The 12756-nt window shown below is 35.3% G+C and overlaps 1 protein-coding gene across 6 annotated transcripts in view; it reads right to left on the bottom strand.

Moving 5' to 3' along the window:
- CCDC178 (coiled-coil domain containing 178) overlaps positions 1–12756 on the bottom strand; it is a 444107-nt gene that overhangs the window by 407990 nt on the left and 23361 nt on the right. For 5 of the 6 annotated variants that reach the window (XM_082699591.1, XM_082699596.1, XM_082699595.1 and 2 more), the window contains one exon: positions 9830–9907. The exons of the other annotated variant lie outside the window; for it this stretch is intronic. In XM_082699591.1, coding sequence (XP_082555717.1) covers positions 9830–9884 — 55 coding nt within the window. In that variant the 5' untranslated portion in view covers positions 9885–9907. The remainder of the gene's footprint in view (positions 1–9829; positions 9908–12756) is intronic. 6 annotated transcript variants of the gene reach the window in all.

The raw sequence follows: 12756 nt of genomic DNA, 5'->3' as shown, positions 1-12756 counted from the left end.
ACTAATACACAGACTGACACTGGCAAATCTCAAAAATACACTGAGCAAAATTAATCAAAGAAAACAAAATGCATATTTCATAATTCCATTTTTATGAGGTTCAAAAAAACCAGAATTAAACTCTTGTGATAGATACCAAATAGTGGTTGCCTATGGTTGTCTAGAAACTTTCTGAGGTAATAAAATCTTTTTCATCCAAAAATGGGCAGTGGTCCTATATTTATCATGCATACATTCATTAAAATGCATTAAATTACAATATTAAAGCTTGAGCATTTCACTATATGTAAATTATGAAATAGGAAATACAATATTTATTCTAATGGCATTAAATATTTTGATAGAGTATACAGATTTAAAATTTTAGATTTTAAATATAAGATTTAAAAACTTATAGGCTATCCAATGCTAATATTTAGTAGCCATGACAAGTAGGGTATTTAGATTACAAAACCCCACTAGGGGATGAAATGTGGCAAAAGTAAATTCTTAGCAAAAACATACAAATCATAAAAGATAATGAGCGTTGAAAAAGCAAAAATATAAGATAGCACTAGTCAAATAACTATAATATATATGAATGATCTAATTTATCAAAAAATAATAACCAAATAAAAATTGTATAGAAAAAAACATAAATAGGTACTTGTTCTTACTGAAAAAAAAAAACTTTTTGTGATCGAATTATGAAGTTATGTTTCTGCATAGAATTGCACATGATGACTTTAAGACAAAGATTTTTACTTGAAATAAAGGACACTGCGTAATGGCAAGAGAGTCAATCCATCAGGAAGCTATAGCAATTATAAACATACACAAACTTAACAACAGAGCCTCAAAATGAAGGAAAAGCTGACATAACTGAAGGAGGGAATAGACAATTCAGCAATAGTGGGAGACTTCAACTGTCTAAATAATGGATGAAACAACTAGAAACTAGACAAGTAAACAGTTTTGAAAACACGATAAACCAACTATACCTAAGAAACAACTTATAATATTTCACTAAGAGCAGAAATCATTTTTCTCAAGTGCATATGGAACACTCTCTATAATAGAGCACATATTATGCCATAAATAAGTTTCAATACATTTGAATAGTGTTGAAATCATACAAAGTATCTTCTTTGACTACAATGTTAAAAGTAGAAATCGGTAACCAAAGAAAATGTGGGACATTTTCAAATATGTGAACTTTAAAAACATTACTAAATAAATAATGGGTGAAAAAGAAATCACAAGGGAAATGAGAAAATACTTTGAGATGAATGAAAACAAAAAGACAACACAACTAGTTACATAATACGTTTAGTAAAATCAGTGGTCAGAGGAAATACGTAGCTACATATGCCTATATATAAAAGAACTTTTGTCATATCCTAAGAAAAAGAGCAAACTAAAACCAAAGAGAAAGAAAAATATTAGGAAATAAATCCTCACAAAATACCAGCCAAATCCAATAGCATAAAAAAGGATTATGCATCATATCCAAGTGAGATTTATCCTAGAAATGTTCCAAAATATGAAAATCAATGAATTATATTAACAAAATAAATAAATCACATAAGCATTTCAATAGATGCAGAAAAAGTATCTGACAAAAATTCAATCCCACTCATGGTAAAAATACACAAGAAAATAGGAATAGAGAGAAATGTCTTCAACAGGATAAAGAACCTTTGTGAAAAATCCCCAGCAAACCACACTTTATGGTAAAAAATAAAAGTTTCCCCCTAAGATCAGGAAAAAGACAAAAATATCTAACTTTGCCACTTCTTTTCAATATTGTTCTGGAGATTCTAGCCACAGTAAGTAGACCAAAATAAATAAATAAATAAAGGGGATCAAAAAGATGATTTTTGATTGGGAATAAAATTAACAGAAGTGCAAGACTTCTTCACTAAAACCTACAAAACATTGTCAAAAAAAATAATGCCTAAGTAAATACAAAGGTACTGTATGAGTACTCTGGAAGACATAATCTTGTTACGATGCCAAAACCCCTTATAATGGTCCACAGATTCATTGTAACTCCTATCAAATTCCAACATCCTTTTTTTTTTTTATTCCCAGAAATTGTCAGACTGATCCAAAAATTGACATGGAAATGCAAGGGACTCAGATTAGCAAAAAAAAAAAAAAAAAAAAAAAAATGTTGGAGAAATCACACTTCTAGTTTTAAAAATTACTATAAAGCTATAATACACAGTATGGTACTGGCATCAGAATGGACATGTAGATCAGTGGAGTAGAACTGAGATTCATCAAATAAACCCATATTTATGGTCTGTTGATCTTTATAAGGGTGCCATGACAATTCAATGAGAAAAAATAAGTCTTTTTCAACAGATGGTACTAGGTCAACTGAAGATAGACATGCAAAAGAATGAATTTTGACTCTTACCATAAATCATATACAAGAATAAACTCAGAATGCATCATAAACTTAAATGCAAGAGCTAGTACTATAAAACTCTTGGAAGAAAACAGAGATGTAAATATTTGTGACCTTGAATTAGGCAGTAGTTTCTTTGATGTGATATCAAAGGAACAAGCAGTAAAAATTAGATCAATTGGCTTCATCTAATAAATTTTTTTGTCCTACAAAGGTCATAATCAAGAAGATGAAAATACAACCCCTACTGTGGGTGAAAACATTTGCAAATCATTTATCTGGTAAAGATCTGAAATACATAAAGACTTCTACAATTCAAGGATTTAAAAAAAAAAAAAAGACAACGCAGTTTTAAAATGAAAAAAGATTTAAACAGACATTTCTCCAAAGATAAACAAATGGCCAGTATGCACATATAAAGATCTTCCCATGATTAGTCATTAGAGAAATGCAAATCAAAACCACAATGAAATGTCACTTCACTCCCAGTTTCAAGGGCTATAATAACATATACACACAGACACCAAAAAATGCAACTAGAAACAATATAACAAGCCCTGATAAGGGTGTGTAAGAAGTGGAATCCTCATATACTGCCATTTGAAATGTAAAATACTGCAGGTGCTCTAGAAAAAAAAAAAAATTGGCAATTACTCAGAAAGTTAAACATCAAGTTACCAAATGACCCAGCAATTCCAGTCTTAAGTGTATACCCAATAGAAATAAAAACACATGCCCCCATTGGGGGGGGGGGGGGGATCCTTGTACTCAAACACTCATAAGAACATTATTCATAACGGCTTCAGAGTGGAAACCCAAACATCCATCTAGTGGTGAATGTTTAACAGAAGACAGACACACAAAGTCAACTATCTCACAAATTCATCCATACAGAGTGGTCCAGTACGGCGTCCCATCTGGCCTCCCCCACCTCCACTGGCCAAATAAATCTTGGTTGTGAGGGCTTTTCTGTTTCCCCTCGAATCTTCAGATAAATACTGAAGGAAATGGCTTCGGTGCTCATGCCGAGGGATGGCACCGAATGGGCCCCAGGGAGCCTTCAGGCTAGCCCACGGCGCCCGAGTCTGGTCCGCAGGTGCCCGGGAGGGGAACCGCAGCGCCGGCCGCCGCAGTCCAGTGAAGGCAGGGCGCAGGCGCCGCCGAGAGGTCCGCCCACAATTTGTGCCGGAAGTTGTGTGCCGCAGGGTGCCCTCCTGCAGGACTTTGCACTGGCGCGTCTCCACCACGACCTAGCTGGGTCGGCTGCTGTGATCAAAGGGGTGCCCAAGCAGGAGCTGCTGGTGGCCAAACACGCACTGGGGGAAGTCCTGGCTGCCCTGTGGGGCCTCCGGTCGGTGGTAAAGTAAAGGACTTCTTGAGGAGCAGTTGGCCTTCACGATAGACATGGAGATGCCAGACACCTGGAACTTTTTAAAGACGTGGCCCTCCGTCTTGTTGGGGACACTGTAGAGCCCGCCAACCACTTCCTCCGGCCCCTGGAGCTGCACAGGTTGGATGGGTTCTCCTTGCCCGCGCCAGCTATCAGTGCGCTGCGGTAAAGGTGGTCCACGCCCTGGCGTGGTCTGGATGGCGTCTTCGTGCAGCGTCGCATCGCAGCCATCCGAGCACACGCCTCGCAGGTTCTCCTGGCAAGGCAGCCCTTCTGGAATCCCAACAGCATGGTATCCTTGATTTCGTTGAGGTACTGTACAGTCCTGGTGATGACTGGAGATGTTGGGCCACTGCCATCAGGCCCTGAGCACCAGATTTTGCGGGTCTAGCAGGTTCCACTCCTGCTTTTTGGCCAGACAGCGACCTGCTGCTTTCGTTACTGGCGGGCCCACCTCGCCCTGGTTGCTGTCCTAGGCCAGGTGGTCGCAGAAGAGCCGCACCTTCACCTACAGCAGATTGTGCTGGTTTGGGGATTTGCGCAGGCAGAGCCCCTTTGACTCTGGGTCGGATTTCTTGATAGGGATGTAGGTGTGGTCCTCCTCCAGGTTCTTCAAGCAGGTCTCCAGGTGCAGCCACTGGCACCCACGATTGTGTGCTCCCAGGATGCACTGCTCGGTGATGCACTGCTCTTTGGGGTCTGACTTGGCCAGCTGCTTCGGCCTCTCCATCAGCTTGGGTAGGTCTTCAGGGTTCTTGGCCTTGACTGTGAAAGTGATGGCAAGCGGTTCACTGAACTTCATCATCTGCGTGTTGTGGGTGTCCTCCAGGGTGATGGTGGTATCAGTTTTCGGCAGAAATTAATCAACCCACACCAGACTTATGGTAGCCCCACCAAGGCACATAGGTTTGTGGTTGACAGGGGCTGGGTGGAGGGGAAATAGGGAGTGTCTGCTGATGGTATAGGGCTTCTTTTAGAGGTTATGAAGGTATTCTAGAATTAACGTTGACATTTACACAACCTTGTGATTATACTAAAAACACTGAATTGTACCTTTAAAGAAGTGAATTTTATAATATGTGAATATAAGTTTTTAAAAGTTAAAAAAAAAAAAAAGTTAAACACTTGGGGCACCTGGGTGGCTCAGTGGGTTAAGCCTCTGCCTTCGGCTCAGGTCATCATCCCAGGGTCCTTCAATGAAGCCCTGCATCAGGCTCTCTGATCAGCAGGGAGCCTGCTTCCCCCTCTCTCTCTGCCTGCCTCCCTGCCTACTTGTGATCTCTGTCAAATAAATAAATGAAATCTTTAAAAAAAATAAGTAAACAAAATAAGTAAAAGTTAAACACTATTACCCAGACCAGCATTTAGTAAGCTGTATGCTGAGTAAGTCTCTGCTTCAAAGGAGTCTGATTTGACAGTCCAGTCCTTTTTATAATATCTATGATATCTCAAGGGAAATTCATAACTTTAAATAATTATATTAAATCTAAAAACTAGTGATCTAAGCATCCAAATTAAGAATATATGAAAAAAAAAAACAAACCCAAAGAAAGTAGAAGGAAGAGGAGTAGTAATATCTGAAATTAATAAAATAGAAAACAGACCATCAGCAACAAAAAACTCTAGAGATAATTAAAAAGATCAGAAATTACCACTTTGAAGAGTGGTAATAAACACAAATAAACACGTGGCAAAATTGATCTAGATAAAGGGGAAGAAGAAACAAGTACAATATTATGAATGTAAAGGAGAAATAACTCAATGTAGAGAGATATAAAAGTGTTATATCAGTATATTTCAAATTTAACAAAGTGAACAAATTCTTAAAAGAAAAAATTAAAACTTGTCAATAGTGAATTAAGAATACACAGAAAGCCTAACTAGTCCTATAACAAGTAAATAAATAATATCAATGGTTTGTGTCTTTAAAAATTAAGACATAAGTTCAGCTAAACATTCCAGAAAATTAATTAAGATATTATTTTTTTCAGAGAGTAGAAAATGAAGAAACATTTCCCTGATCCCATTGTGAAGTTATAAATACCTTGGTAACAAAGCCAGACTAAAATAAGGTAAGTAAAAAAACTTAGGGACCAATGTTACTCCAGAGCATAGATCCAAAAATCCTGAACAAATGATCATTAAATCAAATCCAGCAATATATGAAAAGAAACTTAAAAAAATAAATTTGTCCCATGAATGAAAAGTTTAGCAATTCAAAATCTATTTATGCAATTCATTAAATTTAAAGATTAAAGAAGAAAAACTTAATCACAGAAAAATTTCAATAGATGTAGGAAAAGCATTCATAAAATTCAATGCATGTTCATAATTTATAGTACATTATAAAGATAACCTGAAAAATACCATCAAATTTAATGATGAAGCATTAAAAGTCTCATTTTAAAAATCCAGAACAAGAAGATAAATGTGCACATTTTTATTGCTTCATTTAATAACATTCTGAAGGATCTAGACTAAGCAATAGAAGAGGGAAAGTGATAAAATTATAATGGGAAGAAAGTAAAAATCAAACCTCATTATTTTCAGATAATCTAACTTATTAGTGAATTAATAAAACAGTTAAAATTATGAGATTAAAAGTATCAAACCATATATGCATTGTATTAACATGTTTTTATAAAATATACAAAAAATAAATGTGATTTGTGAGAGGTGAGATCTCAGGGTTTTGTTTCTTAAGGTAGGTCATGAGTGCACAGATAGTCAATTTTATTAGTATTCTTTACATATATGTTACAGGTATTTTTTTAAATTTTATTTATTTATTTATTTGATAGGCAGAGATCACAAGTAGGCAGAGAGGCAGGCAGAGAGAGAGGGGGAAGCAGGCTCCCTGCTGAGTAGAGAGCCCGATGGGGGGCTCAATCCCAGGACTCTGGGATCATGACCTAAGCCAAAGGCAGAGGGTTTAACCCACTGAGCCACACAGGTGCCCCTGTTACAGGTATTTTTAATGTACAAAATTTTCCTATTCCAACAAATAAGAAACTAATGTGTAAAAAAAAAAAAAAAAAAAGCACAGCCTCAGCCTGTTGTATGGGAAAATATATATTATGAAATACAAGAAATAGGAAAACTAATGCAGAATCAGTATCATCATTCAAATAAATATGTGATACTGCCATTAAATGCAGTTTTGTACTTACTGAAAATATTGCCTACAAATTACAACATTACAGGGGGTAAGTTTGTAAAAAGTTACTGTTAATTGTAATAGATATTATTATCTTGGAGCTAACCATTTGTAAACATGAGTCATCTGAAAATACTGTTGGTCAGCATGTTTAATATCTGGCTGTGACTGTACAGAACAATTTGGAAATGTTTAATAATGTTTTAATAAATGTTTTATTATTTATTTCAGCTGAGAGCACAGAATAATTATCCAATTCTATATGTTTATTTATAGTATAATGAGAATTTTAACATGACCACAGTAGTTTCATGATGATTGACACAACATAAAGAAAGGATTTATTTTTGATGTTAGGAGAAGTATTATGGTCAATATAATCTGGTAGAAGTTAATAAATAAGACCTCACACTGTGTTTTTATAATATTAATGACAGAGTTAATGACAAACATTTTCAAAGGTTGGTAGATAATTAGGTTCAGTACATCGTCCAGCAGAGATTGCTTTGGGCTTAAAATTTGAAATCTGCCACAACATAACAATAAACACTGAGGTCTGATAAATTTCTATAGTTTGAACATAGGTATCTCAATGCTTTGTTTGATGAGCTGAATATTCTCTGTAGTGGTTGGTTGGTTTACACAGAAGATAGGGAGCTTAATGATGGTATGATGCTAAAGAGACAGAAGTTAATTTTAATAGGTAATTAGTATTTATCCCAGCATTCCAAATATTTGTTCTAATGTCATGTAAATACAAATATTCTAAACTTACTGACTAAGCAAACACCAAAAGACGATTTATTAACCGAATTATTTTATAATTCATATGCATGTATGGAAATAATCTGTATCATAGAACACTCATATAACCACTGTGGTATGTGGTTATATTTGTGTATATATCTCCATTGTGTAGACTAAAAAGAGGTGGCCTGCCTTTTTTTAATATGATTAACTCTGTTCTGATGCACCACATATAGGAGTTTTTGCTTGCAAATCAGTGTAGACTGGTCAGTTTCTGTTGCAATACAAAATAGACTTTGTCAGGTCATTCAAAGGGAAACCATCAGCCTGGATCTCAAAAGTCTTGGAACAAACTAGTAGCTTTTAAATAACATTATAATCCAAAAAGTTTGAAAAGTTCTTTCCAAGTATTTAAACAAGAGATATGTGCAAGTATGTTTGATTATCTTCTTTCCAAATTGTATCTTTGGGAAAATTGTTTAAGTGAATAATCTGGTTCATATTGTTAATTTAAGATTGAAATCCGTTTCCAAAAATGAAAACTTTTTGTTTAAACATTAATACATAAACACAATTACAGTAAAATGACATGCTTTTTTCCAACTGATATTGGTAAGAGACAAAAACCAAAGTTACTGAAATATTGTGAAAGTAAAATGTGGTGATGAATACTAAAATCCTACTCAAGATTGGTAATTCTACATGAAATACCTCGTGCAATACCTTCAACCATGTTTAGAATTACTAAATGATTGCTTTGTCTTGTAACCCCAGATAAAATTGTAGTAGCTGGATTGAAATAATAGTCCCAAGAAGTTTTTCCTCCCAGTGTTCACCTTCCTTTCCAATGTGACTTTGTAGCATCCATCATCAAACAATAGACCTTAACCCCTTGTTTCTTGACTCTGGGCTGGTCCTATGTCCTGCTTTGGCCAATAAAATACAACAAATGGTAGTGTGCCAGTTTTGAGCCTTGGCCTCAAGAAGCCTTGTGAGCTTCTGTTCCTTCTCCCAAGCCATTAGATCAAGGCTACTGGAAAACTAGGGAAGACATCATGGTGCAGAAATGAATCAGCCCAGTTTTCCCAGCCAAGGCCATAGGCCTGTGAAAGATGAAACCCCAAACTCAAGCAAAATTAGTTGCTTGAGTTGCTTGTGGCTTATTGCAGATGTATGAGTGAGCCATCCTGAGCCCACCTGAGATTAGCAGAACTATCCAGCACACTCCTGCATAAGTGAGGTAAAATGAATGTGTATGATGCTATATGCACCTGCCTTTTTTATTGATTATTATAGAGCATTAATGCGACAATTAGCAACTTGACCATCAATGAACTACAAAGACTATAGTCCCGCATTAAAGTACTCAAGACAAAATTCTATACAAAGGATTGGCAAATGCTTTGTATAAAGGGCCAGATAGTAAAAAATGTTAGGTTTTGTGGGCCTTGTGCAAACTGTGTTCATAGTCCTCTTTGTTTCTTTTTTTTTCTCTCTCTTTTCTCTTTTTTCTTTTCTTTTCTTTTTCTTTTTTTTTACAAGTCTTTACAAATGTGAAAACATTTGTAGCATTTCAGCTGTATAAAAAGGGCTGCTGTCCAAATTTGGCCCATGGGCTGTAATTTGCTGACTTCTCTTCTGTATCATACAAAGACATGATATTGCTAACAAAATGCCAATTAAAGATGTTGGGGTTCAGAATGCAAAGTAATGCAATAAAATCTAATACAATTACAAGATAGAATTATCAAATATTTTTAATTTTTAATTTTGTGTTATCTTCAGGAGGTGCTGGTAAAATTTTAATAACTAGCTATTGTTATCAACTAAACAGCTTCAAGCAATCAGTGGAGTAGAGTTGAGATGTATGTGATTGACTCACATAAGAGCTGGCTTTGTTGTGCTATCTGTACATTGTATTGCCTATAGTTTATTTCAGTATTAATTATTAAAGAAATTAATTATAATCCAGATAGGGGTTTTCCTTAAACTGACTTACTCCTTTCATTTACTCACTTTCATGGTCCCAGTAAGGTTTGATTGTGTGACCCTTTGTCATGAGGAAGACTACTATCTTTGTAGCTGCCTTGTATTTACTGATGACCTAGTTTCAGAGAAAATCACTTAATGGTAAACTTACTTTTCTTGTCTTGATCACCTTCAATGTTAGAACAGGAAATTGTCTTTTCAGGCATGGTTATTTACAATATTTCAAAACCTAATTAGAAAGAAAAATCTTTAAATATCACGAATCAATAGTAGTATATATTTAAATTCACTAAAAATTGCCAATTCAAGAACTGAGAGTGTCAGGATGAGTTTCTAACATAGGATATATAAAAATCAGTACTAAATTATGTTAAGAGTGTAAGGAAATCCAACAGTGTACTCTTCTTCCTATGAGAGCTATAATGATCCTTTTTGGGAACACCAAATATAAAAATCCTCACTAAAAAGGAATCATAGATCCTCTGCTTTGCTGGTAACTTAAACAGACATCTGGCATGAAGACTAGATTTTTTTTTTTTGTAACTGTGGACTCTAAGCCCCGTGGAGATTCTAGAATCAATGATGTTTCATTTCTTATGATAAAGTTAAACCTTACCATTATCTTTACTTTTTCTCAGTTCCTTTTTTAAACATTTTATTATGGAAAAAGTCAAATATATACACAGGTGAGAGAAAACAGAATGGATCTCTAAGTGGCCTTCAACCAGTTTCAACTAGTAGTCAATCTGAATTCTGTATACTTACCCACTGGCCTGTCTGCCTACCTGATCAGAGTCATAATCAAATGTTACAGTATTGCATTTGTAAGTATTTTAAGAATTCTTTTAAACATAGCAATAATACCAATAATATAATGAAGACTGCTAATAATACTGTCTTAATATCACTAAGCATGCAGTCAGTGTTTACATTTCTTTTGTCTTGTATTTTTTCCTGTTTTTTAAAAGTTTTCAGAATAGTGATATAAGTATAACATTCAACTGAAATGTCTTTTAATTCTTTTTGTAAGTGCTCACTTTAATTCTTTGTGAGGTTTCTTTTGTCTACAATTTATCAGTGTGGAAATAAAATAGTTTGTCCTATAGAGTTTTGACATTGCTGACAATATCCCTATATTTAACATGTTACTCTGCTGTAATTCCTATGAATTGATATTTATTAGAAATTTAAGCTACTGAATGGAAAGATAGTAATTCTATAACATAGAATAGCTATTAGGGAAGAGTGCTATGAAAGAGAACCATGAATCCCAAGTCCAGTGCTCCTTTGAATAAGCCAATCTACTTCATCAAGACCAATTTATGAAAGGAACAGAAGCTACAGAAAAGTCCGTAATTAAATTTGACTTCATATCAACATTTAATTTTTTTAATTCAGTGAAGCTTATAGTTAAAACATGGAATCATTTTCTATACAAAATTACAGGAAAAATATAAGAAAATTGTTATAGTAATGTAGAAATGGGTAACTTGGAAAGTGTTCTTACAAATTACTACTAACAAAAATATGGTTATAACATATTTTTAAATCTTCATGAAAGTATCTGAGAACAAGGTAATAATAAAAATCTATCGCCCTCTACCCGAAAGGACGACAAGAAGCCCCAGTTCAGATGTATCTTCTCCCTCTTTATTTCCACAAGTCTACACACTTATATACGTTTACATGACCAATCAGCAATCAGGGTACAGGAGAGAGAGAATCAGGCTGTGCACCTAAATGAACAACTTCGCTAGCAACCAATGCTGTTTACTTCCTCTTTGGCATTCCGCTTAGTCTCAGGAGGCAATCCTAACCTGGCAACTAGCCAGGCGCCATCTTTTAATGGCAGAGGCCTCCCTGGCCAGGGGCCTGCCTCCGACAAAAATCTGGTCCAAGACGTGGTAGAACACAGAAGTCCACAGAGATGAGACCAACATGTAAGGCCACTTTTCCCAAGGGCAATATCTGATGTGAGAGAGGCTGCTGAGAGTCTAGGCAACACTTTAACAGCCACACAATCTTTGGAAACAAAAAATAGAATCCAAATTCTGTCAAGAATTTGAAAAATTGCCCCATTCCTATGATTGAGACGTCAGAACTCTAAATCTTAAGGAACAAAATGAAACAGAAGACTACCCATAGACTGAAGCCCAGTCACAGATCATTTGGGTGACTCAGAATCTCTCAAAAGGAAAGTGAATTTAAGGTGATTCTTGCCCAACACAAAGTCAAAGGTAAACCCCCACACAGTGACTAGATAATAGAAATCACCAAAAAAGGAAAGATAACAGACTCTGACCCAAAGGTACTCTAGATAATGAAGCTACCAGATATAAACCACCTAAATATGCTTAACATATTTATAAATATAATATCAAAATTTAAAATTTCAGACATAAAATTTTGCAAATTGATACTGTAGATTTCAAAAAAAGTCTCTAAAACATGAACTACAAACTGCTATATCTGCGATTCTAAACTGAGTGATAAACTAAAAGTGGATGTGATAAGGCTGAAGAAAGAATAAAGCAAGTTCAGAAAAAAAATGAACTTGAATGAAGCATACAATAATAAAAAGATGGAAAATATAGAAGCAAGCATAAAAGTTAATGCTCTTGACCTCTACTTTCAGAAAGCTGGAGCGGGTGTCCTATCCCTATTCCCTCCCCTAAGTACAACATGAGCTAGGTTATCAGAGCTGGAGTGGGTTCCACTTAGAGAAGAATGAATATAGAATCTGATTCTTTCAATAGGTGTATGAGGAGGAGTAGAGGACTAAGAATGAAATGGTAGGTAAGGGAAAATGTTAATTTCAGGCTAAAAAAGGTTAGACATCAATTGTTTCAAATCCTATTTCTTTTTAAACTCTATTTCTCTCTTTTGAAAGATATCACCTCCTACTTCAGAGAGAAAATAGAAGGAATTTGATTTGAACTCTAATTTTCCATCACCAAACCCACAAACTAAACACATCTGTGCCTTTCATGGCCTCCTTCTGTTCTGACAATGTGGGAGTATCCCTCTACTGGTTTCTCTTATCCCTCCACTTGTGCTGGAGAGTTCATAACATCCTCC

This window comes from Mustela nivalis (genome assembly GCF_964662115.1).
Source record: "Mustela nivalis genome assembly, chromosome: 14".
Classification (NCBI taxonomy): domain Eukaryota; kingdom Metazoa; phylum Chordata; class Mammalia; order Carnivora; family Mustelidae; genus Mustela; species Mustela nivalis.
This window is presented reverse-complemented; position numbering and strand designations above follow the sequence as displayed.